At 39.5% G+C, this 21610-nt stretch overlaps 2 protein-coding genes across 4 annotated transcripts in view; one reads left to right on the forward strand and one right to left on the reverse strand.

The window, feature by feature from the left end:
• Positions 1-21610, forward strand: part of CYFIP1 (cytoplasmic FMR1 interacting protein 1) — a 78523-nt gene that overhangs the window by 45469 nt on the left and 11444 nt on the right. For all 3 annotated transcript variants that reach the window (XM_075523368.1, XM_075523375.1, XM_075523382.1), the window contains exons 23-25: positions 2837-2924; positions 15973-16116; positions 17682-17772. In XM_075523368.1, the coding sequence (XP_075379483.1) occupies positions 2837-2924; positions 15973-16116; positions 17682-17772 (323 nt within the window). The remainder of the gene's footprint in view (positions 1-2836; positions 2925-15972; positions 16117-17681; positions 17773-21610) is intronic.
• LOC142404920 (fibronectin type III domain-containing protein 9-like) lies at positions 8738-9493 on the reverse strand. Its single transcript, XM_075491923.1, has one exon. The coding sequence runs from the start codon at positions 9407-9409 to the stop codon at positions 8738-8740; it is 672 nt and encodes a 223-aa protein (XP_075348038.1). The 5' UTR covers positions 9410-9493.

Below are 21610 nucleotides of genomic sequence, written 5' to 3' on the forward strand. Positions count from 1 at the left end.
CAACACTGATTAAAAATGAAAAGAACTGATTATCTTGGAGTATGCCAAAACCTGCATCCAGCAGTATCCGAGGGAAAGTAAAAATTTGCCTAGCTTTAGCATTGATATTCAAAGAGCTTCAGTCCTCAAAGAGATGTTTCTGTTTCTTGGAGGAGGAGCAGGAGGAAGCCAGCCAGGAGGATGTCAAAAAGAAAACACACACACACACATTGAAAAAGTTTGAAGAATAGCAGATGATGCTGACCTGTAAAGTTTTCTATATAACCCTTAGTTTTGACAGAAGAAATCTCTAATATTTATCTGAATGATATATGGGGATTAGTCACATACCTCCTAGAACGATGCACTTTTTTTTTTTTCCCTGTTGTATCCTCAGTACTTAACCATAGCCCCGCCGTAAGACACCAAGTAACTGTATCTCTTGCTCCTACTTCCTTTTCTTAACCTCTTTCTTCCTCTCTCGGCATCTTTCCCCCATGTCCCTCAAGAAAGTATAAAATGGGTGCTTGCTTCAAGTCTTTAAGAAAACGTTAAGGTTATTTTGCTACTATTCTAAAACATTAGAGATAGAGAAAACCCCAGGAACGGAGAGGAGCACTGTGGAACACACAAGAGTTACTTGTGTTTGTACAGAGCTAATGAAACTTAGAGACTGTGTCTCAGAAGTACTTCTCTGATACTTGATTTCTGAGGCTGTGATTTCTTCTTACTCCAAATATAGTCTGACTGGTTAGCTCCCAGACGCTAATGACGCTGTAGTTCAAATATATTCCTAATACCTTTTGAGAAGAGAAAGATTAATCGTTACAGCTTCCCAAGTCATGGGATGCACCCACCTTTATATTCTGAAACACTCTTTTCCTTGTGAGGGTTTTAATTTAATCAGCTCTTGCCCAATATGTTTGCAGGCTGAAACCTGGTCTTAACTCAAATGACATGGTATCTCTTGATTTCTTTCATTTTAGAGATTTTCTTAGGGCTTGAAAACTGATGTAAATTTAAAAAGGAATAGGATTTGGAGAGAAAGAAGGGGAATAGAGTAATCTCTGGGTCTGTCATATGTTGACGATTACTTTGTATTCCATCAAATGTTTACAACATCTCTGGTAAACTCGTTAATGAAGTATCTGTGCAGAGAACAGATTCAAGTAATCTCAAGAGGATGTTTTCAGTTGCTATGTGAGTGAGAGAGAAGGGGGAAACTTGTAAACTGAGGTAATGTAAATGTAAGGAGATTTAAATTATATATAGAGAGTATCAAAAATAATACACATAAATGATCTTTTTTTTCTCAAAAGCTCTAAATGCGATCACTTTCTGGACTTCAGCAAGTACAAGTACTTTTGGAAAGACAGGGCTAAAATACATAGGAACAAGTAGCTGAAACCATGGGTACACCTATTTTTGAGCAGGTTAAAAAAATACAGAAAACCTTTTCCTGAAGTTACGGATTCTCACAAGAATGATTCAGACTACTCAGAAATAAAACACAGTGGAAATAATTGTAAGCAACATGGTGCAATTTATACATGCTTGGGTGAAACAATTTTTTAATAGCATGGCTGTTTTTGTTTTCGGCTAGAAAATGGCTGTATTAAAAATAGAATTTCCATGTTCTTTCTAGGAAAAATTATTAATGAATCATTTATTTTGTGTGTTGATTAAATTCAAACATATTTTAAACAAAAACAGATCAAGATACAATTATATCTTATAATGTACTGCAAACTTCCTTTCCTGAAACCTTTTCCTAGATGTCTTTATTTTATCAGGCTGTTCTGAGTGGTAGCTGAGTCTGATACAAACATTTGACGTACACTTCTTAAATAGCTGTTTTTCCTCTTCCCTGTGTATGTACATCTTTACACCATTTACCAAGAAATCCTTTTTATCCAGTTAAAGGAGCCATCCTATAAAGTAGCCATCCAACCTGTAAACACATGCACCAATAATTTTGCTCGGTTTAGTAAAGTTAAGCAGAATCAGAATTGTAGTAGATGTTGATTAACTTCTTTCTGCACTAAAACCGTAGTGCTGCAAAATGTGCATTACACAGTTAACAGGCAACATACATCAGGGGAGTGGGTCTGTCCTGCTTGTTCACAAGAGGACTTGTGCCTGCAGAGTTCTGCCCAAGCACCATTCTTCAGATTCTGGGGCCCTCAGTTTGGAGTGGGCTGTTTGATCCTATGTTTTGCAGTACTCCCTATCTTTGTAGTTCTCTTGTCATCTTCTTAACAGTACACAAAAGTAAAGCTAAACATGATTTGCATTGGTACATGCTCACACTAAAGTCTGAACAAACTTTTGAAACATTAATTTTGCTACAAGGATTATGCCCTTCCTCATGACTTTTTTTACAGGTATTAACCTAAAGTGTTTCTCCTGCTGTGAGTTTCTTTTGGGGGGGGGAAAGCTCCAAAACGTTAAATAGAAATGTCATGTTCTTCTTTGAAGGTGTAGTTCATTCTCAAGGACTTCATTTTGGAAGTACAAGGAACTTCCTTACTCTCTGTGAGAGGCTATTGCTATTTTGTTAGTTGCTTCTCTTTTTGCTTGGCTGGGCTGGAGTAGAAGTGAGAAACATTTTGGGACCCTGCACACCACTGGAAGAACAGGGTCCCAGTAAGTGATGGAGAATTGCATTATGATTTGTGTCCAGGCTTTTGGGCAATGCAGGCTATGTGCTTCCCCAATTTCAACTTGGGCTGAAAGGCTACTGCTCTGGCTTTGATTTTATATGTAGACAAAAGCACTATTATACAGGGTAAGGTGCATTAGGCACACGCCTACTAACCTAAGTATAATTAATGAATTCTTTATTTTGTTTTTATAGATTTGTTCGGACCGTGCTACCATTTTCTCAGGAGTTTCAGAGAGATAAGCAGCCTAATGCACAGCCGCAGTATCTCTATGGATCGAAGGTTGGATTTAATTCCCTTTAGATTTATGGTTTGCTAATGTTTAAAGGTATCTTTTTTAATTATAGAAATTATGGAATATGAAAGTTATTAAAAATGGACTCAAGTACATTTTGCGAGTATTTTAAATTCAACATACACTTTTTTTCAGAACTTGCTGTGAAGCTCACTATATGTTTCAGCCAAAGTGCAAATGATTAGTCTAATGGTTAGTCTTACCTGACATAGCTAAAAATAAGTCCTTCTCTCAGCCACCTTGCATTGCACAGTTGCTTATAGTGGCAGAGCAGACCCAAAGAAAAGATTGATTAGTCATCCGATGAAGTGAGAACAAGAGCCTATCTTGGGTGCAGCTGCTCCTTTGTTACAGTGATGAAGACTGATGGCCGGAGAAGAGGGAACAGATAGGAAAAACTGCTTCAGATATTATCTGACTTAAAAGGAATATAGATTCTGACCATCATAAACTATCAGATACCAAACTGCTTAAATTCTTTCAAAAAAAAAAAAAAAAAGTAGCGTTTCTTTGGCATCTTCAACCCAAGGACCTCAAAGTTGTTGTGATTAACTTGGACTTTTGGCCATCTCATCCTCCTGTATTAGCATCATCTTTCTTGCTTTGCAGATTAGGTGTGCCTAGAAGGTTTATGCAAGTTTTCAATAGAAGTGTACATGATACGCAGTCATGTACTCTGTGCCTTAAGGCAATGCCCAGGACTGAGGTTGGAAAGGAGCTTACGTGGGTGACAAGTTGAGAAAAGTACTTGGCACAAGCAAATAGTCGTGGGCTTTCATGGAGCTACCCAAGTGAGCAAAGTTAGCCTGTATTCACAGGACCAATGCTATGCTCCTGTTTGCAGTATTGTATGTTGGAGGGATAGATTTATTCTCCCTGATTGCTGGAGATTTATTTTCTTATGCTTCAGAATTATTGCCTGAGTCTTAATGACAGTTAAAGGCATAGCACTTCAACATGTATCTGCATTTTTAATGTCCAGTCAGAAATATTGATCTACTTCCAACAGCAGTAAAAACCAGCAGTGGTATCTTCAGCAAATAATTTGAGAATATTTAACAAGATGTCACTCTTAATTTTGCATTGTTTTCTTGAGTATCAGGGAGGCAAAATGAAAGTATGGAAAAGATCAATAAAAACATCAGGATCCAATTAGAGGATTGTTGACTAAAAGAAAAGTTTAAAAATTATGTACTCAATTATCCTTGTAATTTATACAAGTGCGCTGTGTCATTTTCATGTCTAGCTACTTTCATTATCTAGCTCCTACTTAAACGTGGGCGTAATTAGTCCTTGTCTTACTGTTATTTTCTGCATGTCATATCCTAGTTATACGTTGCAATCTCTGTGAAGTGATTTGCCCAGCAAGCTAGTTTTTGAGAGCTGAAGAGATAGCTTCAGTAAGGAATGTAAAGTTAATGTAAAGGACGTGGAAAAGAATTCACATGTCTTTAATGTGGAATGTAACAGCTGATTGTCTGGTACTGTGAATAGTGTTTTACATAACTGTTCTTCAACAGGGAACAGTAAATTATAGAAAAGTGGGATTTTCTTACATTAGAGTTATTGTGTTCCGTACTATTTTAGGAATTCACCAGATGCAGTGTAAAGAGCAAAAACCCCACTGAATTTAGTAGAGATTGCTAACTTAATTTATCTAAGCGATGATACAGTGGGGTGAGTGACAGAGGATTAACTGGGGAACCCTTTTTTTATCAGTTAGGTTACATAATTAAAGAGTAGTAATCTTTACTCTGAGAGCTATACTTTTCCAGAAATCTGATTATTTTTCTATATGAGCAGGAGCAATCAGGGGTTCTTAGATGCATTTCTGGAGCAAGTTTCATAACTAGATATGCCTATATTAGCAAATATTCCTGACTCTCTGCAGTTTTAAATTTTTACAAGAGTATATTTTTATTCTTGAATCTAATATATTTTGGAATTGAGGATATCTGAATGGAATTTTAGGAGGACATTTCTACTGTATATAGCAAGTAACAGACAGTAATTCTTGCATGATAGAGGCTACACGTTCTAGCGTGTGATATAATTGCGTGATACTATTCTGTGTACTATATAGCCAGGCTTGTCACAGAGCACATCCTTGTTTGGGTCCTTTAACAGTTATATTGTTGATTGCCTCCTGACTGGATAATAGTGGGATAAGGAGTAGCTATGTATTTTTTTGTTTTATTGTCTTTTTTGAGTTCTTGAACTATTCAAGATATTCAGATGAGCACTTCATATTGATCATATAGCCAAAGAATATGACTTTTTATTTTCCTTATTGGACTTTGTTGTTGTTGGATGGTTTTGGGTTTTTTGGGGGTGTTTTGGTTTGGGTTTTTTGGTTTTTTTTTAGCAATCCATGGTGTTTTATTTAGGTAAAGACAAGAGCATTGTGGTTTCTTGTGCATGTGTAAACTCATACATGCATGTATTGGACTGTAATGGCTAAACACTTTCTGTGCAGAAGCTTCGCACAAGCAGTGTGGTTGCTTAAGAGTAATTAAATAAATTTTTAGTTTTGATCTCAAAGCGTTCACATATTCTCAGATATTTCTAAATGGATCAAAGCATTTGGTCTATATTAATGTGTATTGATGCTTAGCGTAGACAGTTGTGTCCACATTCTCTGTTGCATCTAAAGTTTTCTGAGTGGTATCTTCATCCAATTAGCAAAACAGAAACCCACAAATACAACTTACTTCTCCTGGCTGACATGGGAGCAGAACTGTCAGGTGGGAAGGAGCCGACCTGCAAAAGCTCGTCAGCCTTTTAAGGGAGCTGGCATATTTTAAAAGCTCATTGAGCATGGTCATTGAAATACCTTTACTCAGGTGAAGTGTGTGTAGGATTAATAAAATGAATGTTAGCAAATTGAAATTTGGCAACATGGGCTGGATGCATAAAATACTTAATAATGTACATATAAGAAAGAGTCTCTTCTGGGGATTTTGAAACTAACTTTGCATGTTAATGAAGTACCTGGTTTTATAGAGGTTGGGTAGACCAGAATTTAAGAACTCCCTTTCTGGCTTATACAACATTTTCCACAGATTTTCATGTTTGTACACCTGCATTTTGTAGACGCTAACTTATTTGCTTCATGAAAAAAGACCCCTTTGGGAAATACTTCTCTATGTGAATACAATGGGTTTTATCTACTGCTGGTGCACAAATTAAGGTCAGTTTGCACTATGTTGCATCTTGTTATCAGTTTAGTAATCACTTAGAATATTTGCCCCTTACTAGATCACTGTTAAAACTGAACAGTGAATTACCGAAACAGAGAATTGCCAGAATGAACCTGAATGAATCTGTAATAAAACTCTCTGAGCAAGAGACAAAGAATCGTGTAGCTCTGTGAGTGTGTGATCACATGAGTTCTTAAAAACTAGTGCAGAAGTCAGATGACACTCCTTCTGCATTGCTCATTTGCAGCTGGTGTGAGATGGTCCATTCCTCGTGAGGTGATATCAATGTTTATCTAAGTCGTGCACAGTAAACTCCTTGGGTGGAATGGTTTTATATTTAGATGAGGTAAATCCTATTCCTGGGAGCACTTCCATGGTAGCTCCTTGCCTTCTGAACCTGACACATATACATGTGTCTTTTTGTATGTATGTGTTTGTGTATAAATAACAAAATTCCGTAGGCGAATAAGACTGAACGGCTCCTTGTTCTCAGTATGGTATATACATGGGTGTATAACATATAAATGCATGTAAATATATGTATTGGACTGCCTTAAAACCCACATAAAGAAACAGAGATACAGAGAAGTAAACAGGTTTTCAAGGGCCCAAGATGCTGGCAGAGATGAGAATGTATGTCTCGTGGCTCCACCCCTTTAACATTATAACAGTCTTTTCTCTCTTTGATGAAATCCTAGTCAGAGAAGTGTTACCGTTAATTTGATTACAAGATCATTTTAAAGCATTTTTTTCTGTCCCTGTTGCCCAGCCGTCCCTTTCTGGCAGTAAACCTGTAGTATTGGCTTCATGCTCTGAAGAGAGTTTTTCAGTGTCTGTTGCTTGAAACACCTTCATTTGAAAGAGCAGTAAACTGTTGTCACCTCCACAGTTTGTTTAAGACTGGTGTGTAAGACAAAGAAAAATGCGTTGGCTGGAGGAAATGCTCTATGTAGGGGGTGGAGAACACGTTATTGCTAACTTAACACAATAAAGATGCCTTTTGAAGTGTTTTCTAAAAGTAATACTTGCCCCAATTCAGCACGTTTCTGTGTGTCGTACCTATCCTAGTAGAAAAAAGTAAAGATGACACATCAAACTTATGCCAGCTCATGTCTTCCTAGCAATATGAGAGTTGACGTCTTTCACAAGTTGTGGGAAATGTTGTCAAAATACGGTAGCTGAAAAGACCCGCTGCCTGCTGTGAAATATTCAGCGGGCATTCTCTTGCCAAAGTTGTACACCACCTCGGCTTCCAGGGCGCGGTGGAAAGGGATGGCAGCTGCCCAGCCAGCAGTTCTCCAGCCTTTACTGGTGCAACTGAGCTGTGTCAACAAGAGCTGACTTTATGCATATGTTCGTATCAATAGCAGTTTAAAATGCCTGCAGTCACAGTGTATTTACAGTGTATTTTTGGTTTTCAGACATACCATACTATACAGCAATACTAAGATTTATTATGTTTTTATGGAACACAAATGCACTTAAGAGATTTCAAACAGGGTGACTTATACACGTAAGCCAGACAAGACGCGTCGTGTTGTGAGGGTGAACAGATTTCTGTCCGAAGGGCCTTTCTTGGCACTTTGCCGTGAAGCTCAAGGTAGAGTGAGATGATCGGCAGATTTGCTTGTTACAAAAATAAAATGTGTTTTGGCATGTTTTTACTTCCTTGCCCCCTCATTACACAAAACATACTGTGCGGTTGGATAGAAATTTGCAGCTGGTGAATGAGTTTTATCATTAAAACTGAAAGGGAAAGAGAGAAGGAAGGGTCAGGAGTTGCTTCTCTGAACTCCATTTCCTCTACAGGGAGTCACTCGCCTGTGGAGCAGAAGGTGGCTTGTGGTGGGTACAGAAGAGTGCAAAATACAATAACCCAGGATATTCCCTTAGTTTCATTAGAAGTGTCCTTACAGAGTCGCTATCTTGCATATGCTTTTAGACCGAGGGGAATTTCAAAGGCAGACGAAAGGATACCATTAAAGTCCTGGTGAGTTTACGCGCTGAGACTGAGCTCATTCAGATGGGAGCTATGGAGAGCAGCACCATGGTTGGCAGAGTGCGTAGTCTGAGTGTAGTAGTTTGTAGTGTGTGGTTTGAGAAGCAGTTGGGATTGTGGGGGTAAAACTCGCACTGGCAAACCACTGCACTCGGGGTGTATGTGCCAGTTGCCTGTAGTGTAGCAGTCTGGGTTGCCATCTGAAAACTTCTACTCAGTTTTAATTTATGCTAGTAAAAAAAAAAAAAAAAAAGTCTCTTGGTCACTTTTGATTAATTTTTATTTTTGTTTGCTGTTTTAGACTAAAGAAAAGCAACAAAAAAATCCCCTCAAAATGTAAATCGATTATTTGCTACATGCTTCATTTTTAAATAACAGAGTGCAGCTGAAGTGCTCACTTCTTGGGAATCTGAACCTTTGCCTCTGAGTAGCTCTGACTCTGTACGGGCTGTTGGAAAGGGACGTGACACTGGACGTACAGCTGGGAGCACTGCGGTGAGCAGTCGGAGCTCCCTGTCATGAACGGTGACAAAGCACACGATGCGTTTGAAGCAGTTGGGATGTCATATGTAGTAAAAATCTCCTCCCTGACAAAAGGTTTCTAACCTATAGCAGAGCACTGTCCTGTCATTGGCACTTGTTCCCGGCTTTTGGAAGTCGGCATGATGGGCTCCTTGCATGCTGAGGGGTTCTCTATGATTGTGGCCAGCTGAATGCCACCTGGATGCTTTTCCTCGGGATCCTGTATCAGTTGGCTCTGCCTGCTGAGCTCCTCCAAGGCGTATGCCGCGCTTTTGGTCCACACTTTCCCGTGGTCTTGTTCGGAGGTCCCGTTTCGCCCTTGCAAACGCTCGCATCTCCTGCGGCAGAAGAGGTGCAGGCAGCCGTAGAGGAGGATTGCAGCGATGATGAGGAGCAGGACGCTGCTGGCAAGCCAGATGCCCAGCGCCAGCTCTTTCTTGGTGTTGCTTGCAGATGCTGGGTCTTGTTCCAGCGTGTTAAAAACTCTGCACTGGTCACTGGACGGGTTTGCGGACTGGCAGGTCACACACACGATGTATGTTGTGAGTGGAGTTAGGTTTTCAACAACAAAGGAGGAGCGACTGGCGGGCACTCTCTCTTCCTTCTGAAAGCTCTTTCTCGAGTAACTTGATAGCATGCTGTTCCAGTTAGGGTGGTACATGACGCTGTAAAAGCTGTCAGCACAACTGGCCATTTTTGGCCAAATTACCGTTGCTGTGTTTCCTGTGATGTTTTGGATGGTTATTCCCATCGGGATGTTTCTTAGGCAGGTTTTTTTCTCTCCTGACGCTGATCTCACTGTGGAAAGGGGAGATGTTTGTTTCCTAGGGAGGTAACTGAGAAGTTGCAGCACTGGAGATGTCGTGTGGATCTTAATCGTAGTGCTCTGTAATTTAGGAAAGGAGTTTATTAGGACACTATGCAACTATGTTGGTACTGCTGCATCAAAGTGAGAGTTGGCAGTTCATAAAGTTTGGAGCGTTTTAAACTGTGTACTTTTTTCCCAAATTAAAGGCTACATATACGCTTATAGAAATTCAACCAGAGCTGCTGCCTGTCCAGGTGATCCGTTGTATCTTGTCTCCGTGAGAGACGGTATGTTTTGCAGAATTTGCAATTGGGAAACCACTTTCATTCACAGTTTTTTTTCAGACAGCTGTGTGCTTGCGACAGGGAACGAGGGGATGCTGGCCCTCAGCATCCCGTTCAAAATTTGTCTCTGTGTCAGCTTTGGTATACACACTGCCTACCTATTTGGGACAGTCCCTAGAATAAGGTCCCTGGATATTTTTGTCGTAAGGAACTTGTGGTTAGGTAACGTTGAGGGAAGCAAAACCTCTTAAAGACGGGAGATGTGAATATGCTTTGTACTTCTGAAATAGATACCCCTCCCACAGGGAAAAACAAACAATCAGAAGTTTAAACAGATGCATTAATAAATGCCTCTCTCCTCTGGAGCAATGCTGGACTATTCTTTTTATTAGAACAAATATTTCTAATGGGGAAAAAAGCTTAATATTTAACATAAAATTATGTAATGAGTCAAACTCTCATTAAAAAATGTCATTGAAATCTAAACTGAATTGAGCCGCTATCTGGTTTGGCATTAAACTAAAGACTGACAGATTGACCATCCAACTAATTAACTCTTTACCTGTTACACAAAATACTTGCCTAATGACTATGTTGATAAGTGGGGTTTGGATTTGTTTGTATGTTTGTTATTTAAAGGAAAGAAATGCAGCATTTGTTTTTTCTCTCTAGTCTGAGTATCTTGCATTTTATTTTACTTATTTGGTGTTTTCCATAATCTCAAAGCTTGCTTTTGTGAGCAGTGAATTTGCCTGTGTTAAGTGGCAAGTGAGGGGTGGCAGGAGTGGATCTCGAAGGATAAATTCCTCTGGCCATCCACAAGTCTTGATTTTTGCCTATCAGAGTCAATTGAAAAACAAAACAGTACGCAGAAACATCACCAGATATTTTGTCTCCAATACCATTTTACATTAGTTTCTTACTCGCCGATACTCTCTGGGTTTTGCTGGTGAGTTAGCACGCCTGTACCACTGCTAGAGCAGTGGCTGTGATGATTGTACATTGGTGGCATCAGTATCACAATATTTAGTCTTGAATGCTAGTCAGCCTCTTGGAAAAGCTTTCTCAAGCTAGGCTTAGTTGGTGAAGTACGGCTTTCACTATAGCATACCCTTTGAATAGATAGTGTTTTTTAAAGAAATAACTAATACTCTTTCCTGTGCTACGTGATGGTATGTAATTCCATAGTCTATCTGCCCTGAACTAAAACTCCTCCTCATAATAAAATTAACACTAGAAAACCTGCCAGTATTTGGAGGCTCTGAGTTTGTGTTACCACTGTAAATAGTGTAAGGAAAACATCTGTTTTCTGCAATTTTCTAAATGTTTCTATTAAAGAATGTCTTCCTTTCAGGACAAAAAGTTGGCTTCTGCCTTGGTAGACTTTTAATTAAAATAGTTATTTTATAACAAAACAAACCTTAATAACAGCCAGTGGATATTTTTGTTCATTGGGTGGGGTTTTTTTATTTTACAGTTGTGAGGGTAACTTTTTTCAAAAGAGCCTACCTTGGCAATTTAATCTGATTCTCTTGTAGTTTAATACTCAGTTTCTAGTGGCACTCGTGTGAAAATTTCTTCCATTGGGAAGGTTTCTTGCTTTTTTAATGAACATAAATTCCCATGACAGTAACACTGTATTTCATTGTTTATGACTTCGTTGTAAAAATTACTTCTTTTTTTTTTTTTTTTTTAATGATCACGTTTCAGATGTTATGTCTCCTGGCTAAATAACAATTTACTATTGAAAATTTGCCTGATTAAGAGAGCTCATAACATTTGCTCATAACATATTCTGAAATTATTCTGTAATACTTTTTTTGTATTTTATACTAGATAGGAGGCTGGCAAAACATATATTATTTTAGTGGGATCTTGATTGTTACATTACATTAATAGTAATAATTCTGTTACTGTTTATGTATGAAAATTGTTGCTCGAGGCTTTTGGATTATGCTTGCTGGGAAGTGGGAAGAAAAAGATGTATGTTCATTTTCATTACAATGTAAAACCTTAGATATGACTGATCTGGGTGGACGCTGCCTTTCTAATCGTGTGGTAAGTGCACCCTTTTTGATACAGCAACAATATAAAGGAATTGAGTTTGCTGTCAAATAAACTTATAGACAGACACATTTTGGCATCTGCCCAACTTCTGCAGATATTAAAATCAGGCACATTAGTAAAATCAGAGCTTTTACTTGCTCATTTGTCTTCTCTTTAGCTGGTAGATCCCAATTACTTAAAATTATAATTTATTTTCATAGAACACTTCCTAACACATCTAGAAAAAATAGTTTCATCCTCACAGCATTTTGTAAGTTGAATGTTGCATTTTAATTAAACAACAATAATACTGGTTTTTTTATTATTACAAAACATCAATTATTAGCAGACATATAGTTACTGGCATGTAGATGTTTGGAAAACCCATTTGATGTTTTATAGATTATAAAGTCAGTACTTACCGTCACTTCCTGACAGAAATTTCAGAACAGAATTTTCGTATGGTGATGCTGCTGCAAAAATGACATAAACACTAAATTTTCTGTATCCTTTCTCACATGAGTTATTTCCTGCCTGATCTCTCCTTGCCAGTTTGCTTTTTCTTCCCCTCAGATTCCCTGGACTGAATTCTCATTGCTCAGTGCTTTCAGTTTTTTTCTCCGATGCTGCTGGTGGCATGGTTTCTTTGTCTCTTCCACTTAAATTCATGCAAGAGCACATCTTGTCTAAAGATGCTGTTGCCTTGCTTTTCAAAGAACATACAGGAGAAAAAATAATGCCTTTCTCTCCCTCTCTTGCTTGCCTCCCCTTGGACAGTGTACTGCCTGAACATCCCTGTTATATGCTCTTGTGCCTGTACCAGTGATGCTGTGAGTGATTAATGTTAGCACTTTGATGACATCAGCAACTCTCAACTCTCTCCCCCCCCCCCCCCCTTAATTTAAGTAGGGGAGGGAGCAAGCATAGCTTAAAAAAAACCCCAGACCTCCCTCTCTCTTTCCTTCCCATCCTCCCCCCCAACTTTCTTAGTGGCTTCTTCCCTAACCATTTTATTCTTTTGTGCATCATGGGGGGGAGGGGGGAGCAGCGGTGGCGTGTGATGGTGTTTTCTAAATCCCTTGTCACAGTTTATAAAGCTCCACTAATCCAGCGTTTACAGGTGGACCCTTTTAGGTACTTCCCCATGAGGGTTACATTAAAGAAAGATGTATTTTGAGATCGGCTGGCTTCTTACTGTTACGTATTGGTGAGTTTTTAAATACTGAAATCATGTTTTTAGGGCTTGCTTTTCTATGACAAATTTCTGCCGTGTGAAGAGGAGTTCCCTCCCCTTAACCTCACAGCAGTAAAATGCTTTAACCTACTGGAGTAAAATTCTCCTTGCACTATAGCCGTAATAGATAGTTTGGACACATTTATTGTGGAGACCTACCTGATTGGAAACATCAAAAGCAAAAGATGAAATCTCACCTTTTAGGGACATCTGTATAAATGCTTAGTGTATTGGGACATTCATCTGCACACATTTTCTTAAGGTTTTACCAGTTCTCTCCCCCGCTGATGCCCAAGAGCCCTCTTCTGTAAGCAGAGAGCTACACAAACGCACACGTTGTTCTAGAGGGATGCCGCTTTAGGCTGCCCACCCGGTGGGGTGTGTTTGGAGTTTAGCATTTTAGCCAGCTCTGATCTAATAGCAGGACTGTGTTGTGTATTAGGAGCCTAATAATTAGGCAAGTGTCTATTTTGGTTTGCATTCGCAGAAAAGATGGCTGAGTATTTGGAAACAGCCCTCCTCCACAAAATCAACACAAGCCCACGGTCCTTAGAACAGAGCTTCCTAGACTGATGGACGGCTGAGGCTGGGGGATCCTCCAGAGCAGGGTGACCTGCAGCAGGTTGCTCAGGGACTTGTCGGGTTAGGTCTTGAACACCTGCGAGGACAGAGACTCCACAGCCTCTCTGTTCAACCACCCTCACAGTAGTGAAGTTTTTTCTGATGTTTAAATGGGATTTCCTGTTTGTGCCCATTGCCCCTTGTCCTGTCACTGGGCGCTGCTGAGCGGAGTTGGATCTACCATCTTTACTCTCCCGATCAGTTACTTATGCATGTGGATGTGATCTTCCTGAGCCTTCTCTTCTCCAGGCTGAACAGTCCCAGCTCTCTCTGCCTTTCCTCATAGGAGAGATTCTCCAGTCCCTTAATCATCTTTGAGGCCCACTGCTGGAGTCTCCCATATGTCTCTCCATGTCTCTCCTGTACTGAGGAGCCCATCACTGGACCCAGTGCTCCAGGTGTCTCACTCATGCTGGATAGAGGGGACGGATCACCTCCCTTGACCTGCTGGCAGTGCTCTGCTTGATGCAGCCCCGCTGGCTGTTGGCTGCCTTTGCCGCAAGGACGTGCTGCTGGCTCATGGTCAGCTTCTTGTTCACCAGGACCCTCAAAACAAGAAAAACAACCCCCACCTTCTGCAGGTCAGGCTGTCTTGCTGTATAGTTTCTTCACACAGATGGAGACAGAAGTTCAGGCACATAAGAAATATAACTAAACCTTTAAGTAAATTTCAGTACTGGCAACTTCTTGAATTTTCACGTTGCAGAAATAAATTGCTGGTTATAACTTTCTGTGGTTGTTGAAGCATGATAAAATTTATGTAATTTTCTGTGTGTATGTGTGTGTGTGTTAATAACATACGCAGTTTTTCACTTAGGTCAGGAGTTACCTGATTCAGAAAGTTGGTTTTGGATCTCTAGTTCTTTCTTGTTATGACCTAGATGGTCTCTTCTGCGCCTGTGCTTTCATGTGTTTCTTTCATAATGCAACAATTTTTGACCCATGAGGGTTTGTGAAGTACATCTAAGGCACCCACAAAAGGTGGCCAAGAAGTGTTAACCTGTTGCCAAATTTGCATTTGCTATATGTTAGTCTAGAATTCAATTTTTAAATTTCTAAGTCCACGGTTCAAAACATGTTGGAAACTGGTATATAGAGATCTACAACATAAATAAAAATGTGTATCTTCTCTCCCGATCTCTTCTAAAGATGATTTGTAAGTCCTTTTCTTTTATGAGACTAAAATCCTCCAAGAGCTTCGTAGAGTTTCATGACTTGAATTCCTAGTAGTTTCTTTGTGCAATGCCATGTATTACAGTATCTGGTATTGACTTGCATGGATAATTGGGGCAGGATCTGCACTGGGGGGAACGTCAATGTTCTTCCTGGATACTGGTGAAGGAAAATTTTCTGTTACAGATCAAAATTTTGTGTAATGTGTAATTTTCTGTTACATATCAAAATTTTCTGACGTGTGTGGAGTTGAAAGTCTAACAATATGCTGTTTTTCATGCGCGTATTAGAAAGAATGAAAACTGCAGAAGAGAAAAGGAAACACAACAGAACCTTCTGCAAGAAATGTTGACAAGATTCCCTTTTAAAATTAAATTTCAGGATATTAGGAGAACAACCCACTTCCAAAAGTGGAGGATGTTAAGTTAGCTAACTGCCCTTTGATCCGCGGCTTCAGCAAACAGTTTCTAAATCCCTACACAGCATCAGTCTGTACAGTTGCGTTCGCTTTGAAGAAATAGTCATTAATATGGCAAAGCACCTGATCCTATTTATACAACTCTGGGATAATTTCCATGAGGTTACATCCCAGACTTGCATTTGCTTTGATCTTGTGTACAGCTAAGGGATTTGAAAAAGAGAGATCTTCATTAATTAGTTGCAGAGAGCAGTAACTGCAGAAGGCTGGTTTTGTAGTTGAGTCTCAGAGACTTAAAACACCTATTATGAACTGAAAATTGAAGTAACTTCTTTCAAGATGTTTTGTACATAAAATGGGTGATATAGGAATAGAAGCTGTGCTTTAAATTCAGGGATCTGACCGTTGGCATTGACTACTCTTATCCTGTTATACCCATGTAAATAGAAAAATATGAAAGAGGAAGCATTCATGGCTTTATAAATGGTAAGTGGAAGATGCCTGGTGGAAAAAAAAAGTGTTTACAAGTTTTTCTTGCTAGTACAGAGATTTTGGTTGGAGTTCCTGCCTTTTAAAATACAAAGCTTCCCTTTTGTCTTCCTGGAGAGAGAGTGAGATACAAAGTTATTATTTCATTTTTAATATGCTTTAAAATGCTGTTTCAATGAGATTATTATAAAGATGCAGTCAGCTGAAATTGTCATTAATCATATCTGTTCTCTCATTTTAGGCATTGAATCTGGCATATTCCAGCATCTACAGCAACTACAGGAATTTCGTTGGTCCCCCTCACTTTAAAGTCATCTGTAGACTTCTTGGGTATCAGGGTATTGCTGTGGTGATGGAGGAGTTGCTGAAAGTTGTCAAGAGCCTGGTATGCCAATTGTCTTTCATTTTCTGCTATTCCAAATGGCTTTTGATAGGAAATGTCTCAAGAAAACCAAAGTGAAAGTAAGATCTCAGACAAAACTAATTAAAATGTTGCTTCCACTGAAGTTTAGCATAAGCTGTGTTTGAGAGTACTCAATGTCTTGTGAAAGCAATAGATGATGTGCCTTGGTAGTGTGAGCAGTGTTTTGAAAACCTTGGATTCTGCATTGGAGATTAATTTAATTTGTGGAAACCTATGCTGTTAGGTCCTGGGTAAACTCTGGAAAAGTATGAATGTTTCAAATTAGTTGATTTCAACTTAAAGATTGTGCTGTAAATTCACTTTCTCGATATTTTTTGAGAACAGCTGGAGTGTGCTTTCTGCCTTGCCTAACCTCAGGGCTTTCATTAATAACATCATTGACAGATGATGCCTTAATAACAAGGAAGGTTTAATCTCTGTGCTTGATCTAGCAATGGATAGCATCAAGCCTATTTAGAAGAGTGCTCAGACCAGATGTTGAAGAAGTTATTCACACAGCCTGGGTATCTTGTATTGGAAAGAGACTTTTCTGTAACTAGGAGGAGGTTGAGGGGCTGGCTGTTCACTATATTAGTAGTATCTGTGTATACAGTCATAATGCATTGCAGTTCAGTTTAAGCCAAAGAAATGGTCTTTTCCTCCCTGTCCCTGTTGCCTGTAAGGAGCATGCTGCCAAAACAATCCAACTATACCGGGGGATAGCTGTAGTTTCCATAATCGCACTTCAGACACTTGACACATTTGACAGTTTGTTTACAGTAATTCCCACAATGTTCTAAGTATGTTTTTGACGTTCTAGAAAGGCTGGAGCCTGCTTGAAGGAATACTATGATCTAATCTTCAGGAAAAGAGGAAAACACAGATATTTTTTGTGGTTTGGAGCTGAGTGTTGGTTTGTTGTTTTAGGGGGGGATTTTTAAAAATTACTTATTTAAGTGGTAAATCGTCTCAATTCATTAAAGGTAGCATTGAACACTTGGGCATTTATAAAGGAGGTTAAAAGGGGAGGTATCCTGCTGATGCCTGATGCAGATCCTCAGATGTAGGGAGACAGGTATGACATTGGTGTCTAGTGGGAGGAAGGCAGACTGACTGTAGGCTGGGACTGCGTCTTAGCTGGTATGTCCGGAACAGCCAGTTTGAGCTGTTACAGACATACCTAATGGTAAGGATTTTTCTGTTGTTGCTTTTGAAAGCATTCAAATGCAACTTTTTTTACCAAAAATCTAAAAGTTGGTTAGACAATAGAGACAGTCTGCAAAAGAACAACATTATTTCCTCTTTTTTACCTTCCTGGCCTTAGCTGTTGTGCCACTCTTCCTGTAGCAAAAAGTGGCTAAGGCCATATGAAGGAAAGTGCAACTGCATTCATTTGAAAAAGTTGCCTTTTTGAAGATGATGACTGACAGAATCAAATGCAAGATTTTTAGAGCTTGTTCAATTCATGTGTAGTTTGAATGCAATTTGTTGTAAAGTTTCTTAGTTCAATAACACCGGCATGTTTACACATATCTGTTTTCTCTTAGTTACAAGGGACGATTCTTCAGTATGTCAAGACCCTAATGGAAGTGATGCCTAAGATCTGTAGGTTACCAAGACATGAGTATGGTTCTCCAGGTGAGTTCATGTTTGGTGTTACTACAGCAGCCTTAATAAGATGATACTAATCCCTGTCTTCTGGATCATGTGTACCTCTCTTTCCCTCCCTCTCTTCTCTCTCCCAATAATCAGCACTTAGTATATATATATATTTTTTTTAATAACAAGAATCATTGAATGCTGGGCTTTCCAAAAGTATTTAATAAAATTTTAAGACTTCTATGCTTAGGGCAAATAAAAGGATAACAGTCTGTATATAGGCAGCCTGATGACATAATTGATCTTGAGCTGGGATGTTCACAATAGTTTCTATTTCTAGGCTTTCTCATAAGCATGTTGAGCTTTTCCCTCTGCAAGTTAGCCTCTCATACTTGTTCCGTTTAAATGTCTAATTTAGATAACCTGATTCTCTGGAAAAGCCTCTATTCCCTCTTCCTTTGCCCTTATCAAATGTAAGATAAAAGGAGTGCCACTGCTGAGAGGCAAACTGGTCCTGCCAGAATATTGTGTCTGAGGCTTGTGTGGGGCACATCTTAGCCACTTAACAGGAGGTGTGACAGTTGCAGAAAAAGAAATTACTTTGAAAGCTGCTTGCCACTATGGAGAAATAATTGGCTAATTAGTATTTATCACATTGTTCACTGAAATTCTGAAACTGCTTTCCCCCCCTTCAAAATATTCCTCCTCCGCAACTTCTAATTAACACAAATTAATCCTTCCATGTGCCACCCACCTCCTGAGTATATCTTTATTTTTCCAGAGTTGCTTAGGTTTATTAAACGCCAGTCCAACTGGAATGAGGTTGGTTTTTTTCTGCTTCCCACAGCTTGCTTGACGCTCATTACCAATGTTAAACGAAATCGAGGACTTACTAAGTGTTTCCTTCCTGTTTTTCTCCCTGGAGCCTAGAAATGGATGAATCATGGTAGTTAGCAGTATAAAAATAATCTATCCCAGTTTTTTAGCCACTCATTAAGGTCTGACCACACAAGTAGTAGGTATTCTCAAATATAGATTATGCGTCACCAGGGTCTGCGATGCTGCAGGTGACATTAGGAAGTTCATAGTCTTGCCAGAAATCCTCACCTGAAAGGAGTAAGTATTTGGCAGGAGATGCCGAGGGACTTAAGCAGAAACTTTCTCTTGAGGTTAAAAGGCAATCTATCCTATAGGAAAGGCAAAACTTGTGCAATGGTAGCCTTCACAGGATTGATTAAAACATTTTAAAATCCTTCATCACTTTCCTGCTTTGTAGAGATCACAAACTGCGTTGACCTCATATTTACTCTTGCAAAAGAAATCCCATATGTTTAGAAGCCTGCTGTACCGAGAGATCAGAGTAACTCTTTGTGTTACAATGGAAGATCACAGCAACTAGATTTGGACTGGATCTCGATAACCAACCTGATTCTGTGCTCTTTCACTACCCCTGTTCCTAACAGGTGTTGTCTTGACACGTGTATTTTTCCTGTTCTGAACTATTGATAGCAGTGGACACTTAATAACTTCCCGGAGAGTTTCTTCCAAGAAATGGCAGAGACAGCCTTTATAGCACTGTCACGCCACCTCTCCCTTTCCTTTCGAAGACGCTAGACAGAAAATGCATGTGGAAGCTCAGGGCACCTCCATCCCTCTCTCACATCACTGAAGAATCGCATTGCACTCTTGGATGTCTCTCCATCATGGAGCTGTCTGCCCTTGGAGCAGCTCTGACTGATAAGGGAAAATGTTCCCTGCAATGGGGACATGCTGTAGATTTTAGCCCTCATTTGGCATCTTGAGAGGAACTGCCAGATTGTAGCAGGGCAGGCTGAAACTGTGCTTGGTTTGAATCCCTGTCCTCTCCTTTCTGTGCTGAATTCTCCTCTGTAGCAGTCTTTGCCACACCTTGTTTACTTGGTTCGCCACAGAAAATGCAAGCTAATACCCACCAACTGTTGTCTGTTCCTTCCTCTGCCTCTGAAAGCTTTCTGCAGAAGTTAGTAGTTCTAGTAGTAAGTCTGAGTGTTATGGAGCATGTCTGTATGCTGCTTCTATTCTTTCATAACAAATCATTTCTTTATAATTGTCACTACCTACACATACAGACCAAAACTGTGATTCTGATCTACAGATTAAATATGTAGATTCTTGTCTGTCTTGATGTAACATGCATTTATCAATTCAGAACTAATTTCCTGAGTCCATTCTCCATATGCAAAGTGATTTAAGTATGCTCAGTAAGTAAGCCTGTAGCTATTTCATGCACTTCAGACTTTTCATTTGGAGAGCTTTGTTGATTGCAATTCCTTGAGCCCTACATAATCAGTCCTCTAGACTTGTGGATTTCTAAACGGTGATTTATTTCTGCTAAAAGGAGCAGGGTACAGACAGTGGCATCAGAGTTGTTCAGGACTCCTGTTCGTCAATGGGTTTGTTTCCATAGGAACAGTCTAAAGCAGTGGGGAACTTGCTCATCTTGTAGTCATAAAAATATTTGTCTAAAAATACATTAAGCATAAGGATTTTTAAAGGGACATTTTAAAGTTGCTAAAGCCCTTAAAGGAATATTGGCCTATAAGAGTTTAAACTTAAAATTTCATCTTGGAGGTAACATTTTCTTCTGCTATTTTTCTAGTATGTCAATACAGCATTTCTGCTTTTCATAAATGAGTGTTTCATGTCCTGCCGCTCTGAAGTGTCATTGGACACGATGTGGAAAGTAGTTTTCAGCTCTGTTGTGAGATGAGGCTTAGATTTTTGTCACTGGTATATCACCTCTCCAAAAGAAAGTTTTTTTTAAAAAAATCGATGAGCTTAGCAAGATACAAACTTGGTGAGTAAGTAGCCTAATTGTGTATTTTTTCCTAAGAATAGCATTTCCATGTTTCTTCTTTTTAAAAAAAAAAAAAAAAATAAAATCAAAGAAACAAAACACCCAGAGCTGGTGCAGGGCAAAACATTCATTACACCAGGCCATGATCTCTTGAGATCCCCTGTGTTCACATGGCAGTTTGGGGAAGCCTCCCAGTGCCCCGTGCTGCCAGCTGCGGTGTTCCCGTCTCTCTCTGGGCTGATTGTGCAGCTGGCAACAGCTGCTGAGCTGCTTCAGCACAGCAACCTGGCAAAAAACAGTCTTCTACCCCTCCTTTTTCTGGAATATTTCGGTTCAGGGTCTAATAGGAAGCGGAGCTAGCCTGGGCTGAGAAGTGTGGTGGAGGGCAGTAGTGGCTAGAGGCTGCTGGGGAAGCATCGCTCGGGGCACAGCAGAAGGGCTGGTAATGCTTCCCATTATCCCAGGTTTTTGATCAAATCGGATGAGTAGGAGAATAAGTTAATTTCTTGGTGGGGGCACGATGGCTTGAGTCCTTGTGGGGAAGAATATGAAGGGAATTTATTCATAGGTTTTTCTGGAACCTGTCTATTGGAGAAAGATTTGGGAGGGAATCACAGACTATTTGAAAGAATTTGGGGACAACCCAAATCACCCAGATGATTGCGAAAGGGCAGTAAGGACTGATTAGATATGCAGAACAACAGGATATTTCTTTCTAGCAAAATAAACGCAGTGCACAGGCCCCGTGATCATAATTCCCAGATACATGTATATGCTTAAACCTTACAAACATTTCTGTTGAAAGGAATGGCATGACTGCTGATAACGCAGAGTTAATGATGTCTCTTGTGAGCCAAAGAAGTATTTGTAGCTACCATTTGAAGGTCTGTATGAAAGTGAACATAAACTAAAGGTCATTACAGCACCCAGTTTCTTGGGAGCAGTTTTGCTGTTGCAGATTAGCAGATTTTACTTGACAATAGTGAAGTCAGTACTCTGCAGAAAATAATCCATTAGACTAGACCAAGAATTATATTCAAG

The sequence above is a fragment of the Mycteria americana genome, chromosome 1, assembly GCF_035582795.1.
Source record: "Mycteria americana isolate JAX WOST 10 ecotype Jacksonville Zoo and Gardens chromosome 1, USCA_MyAme_1.0, whole genome shotgun sequence".
Classification (NCBI taxonomy): domain Eukaryota; kingdom Metazoa; phylum Chordata; class Aves; order Ciconiiformes; family Ciconiidae; genus Mycteria; species Mycteria americana.

Excerpts from the sequence above, each read along its gene's own strand:
- LOC142404920 (XM_075491923.1), bottom strand. The coding sequence starts at position 9,409 with ATGGGAATAACCATCCAAAACATCACAGGAAACACAGCAACGGTAATT.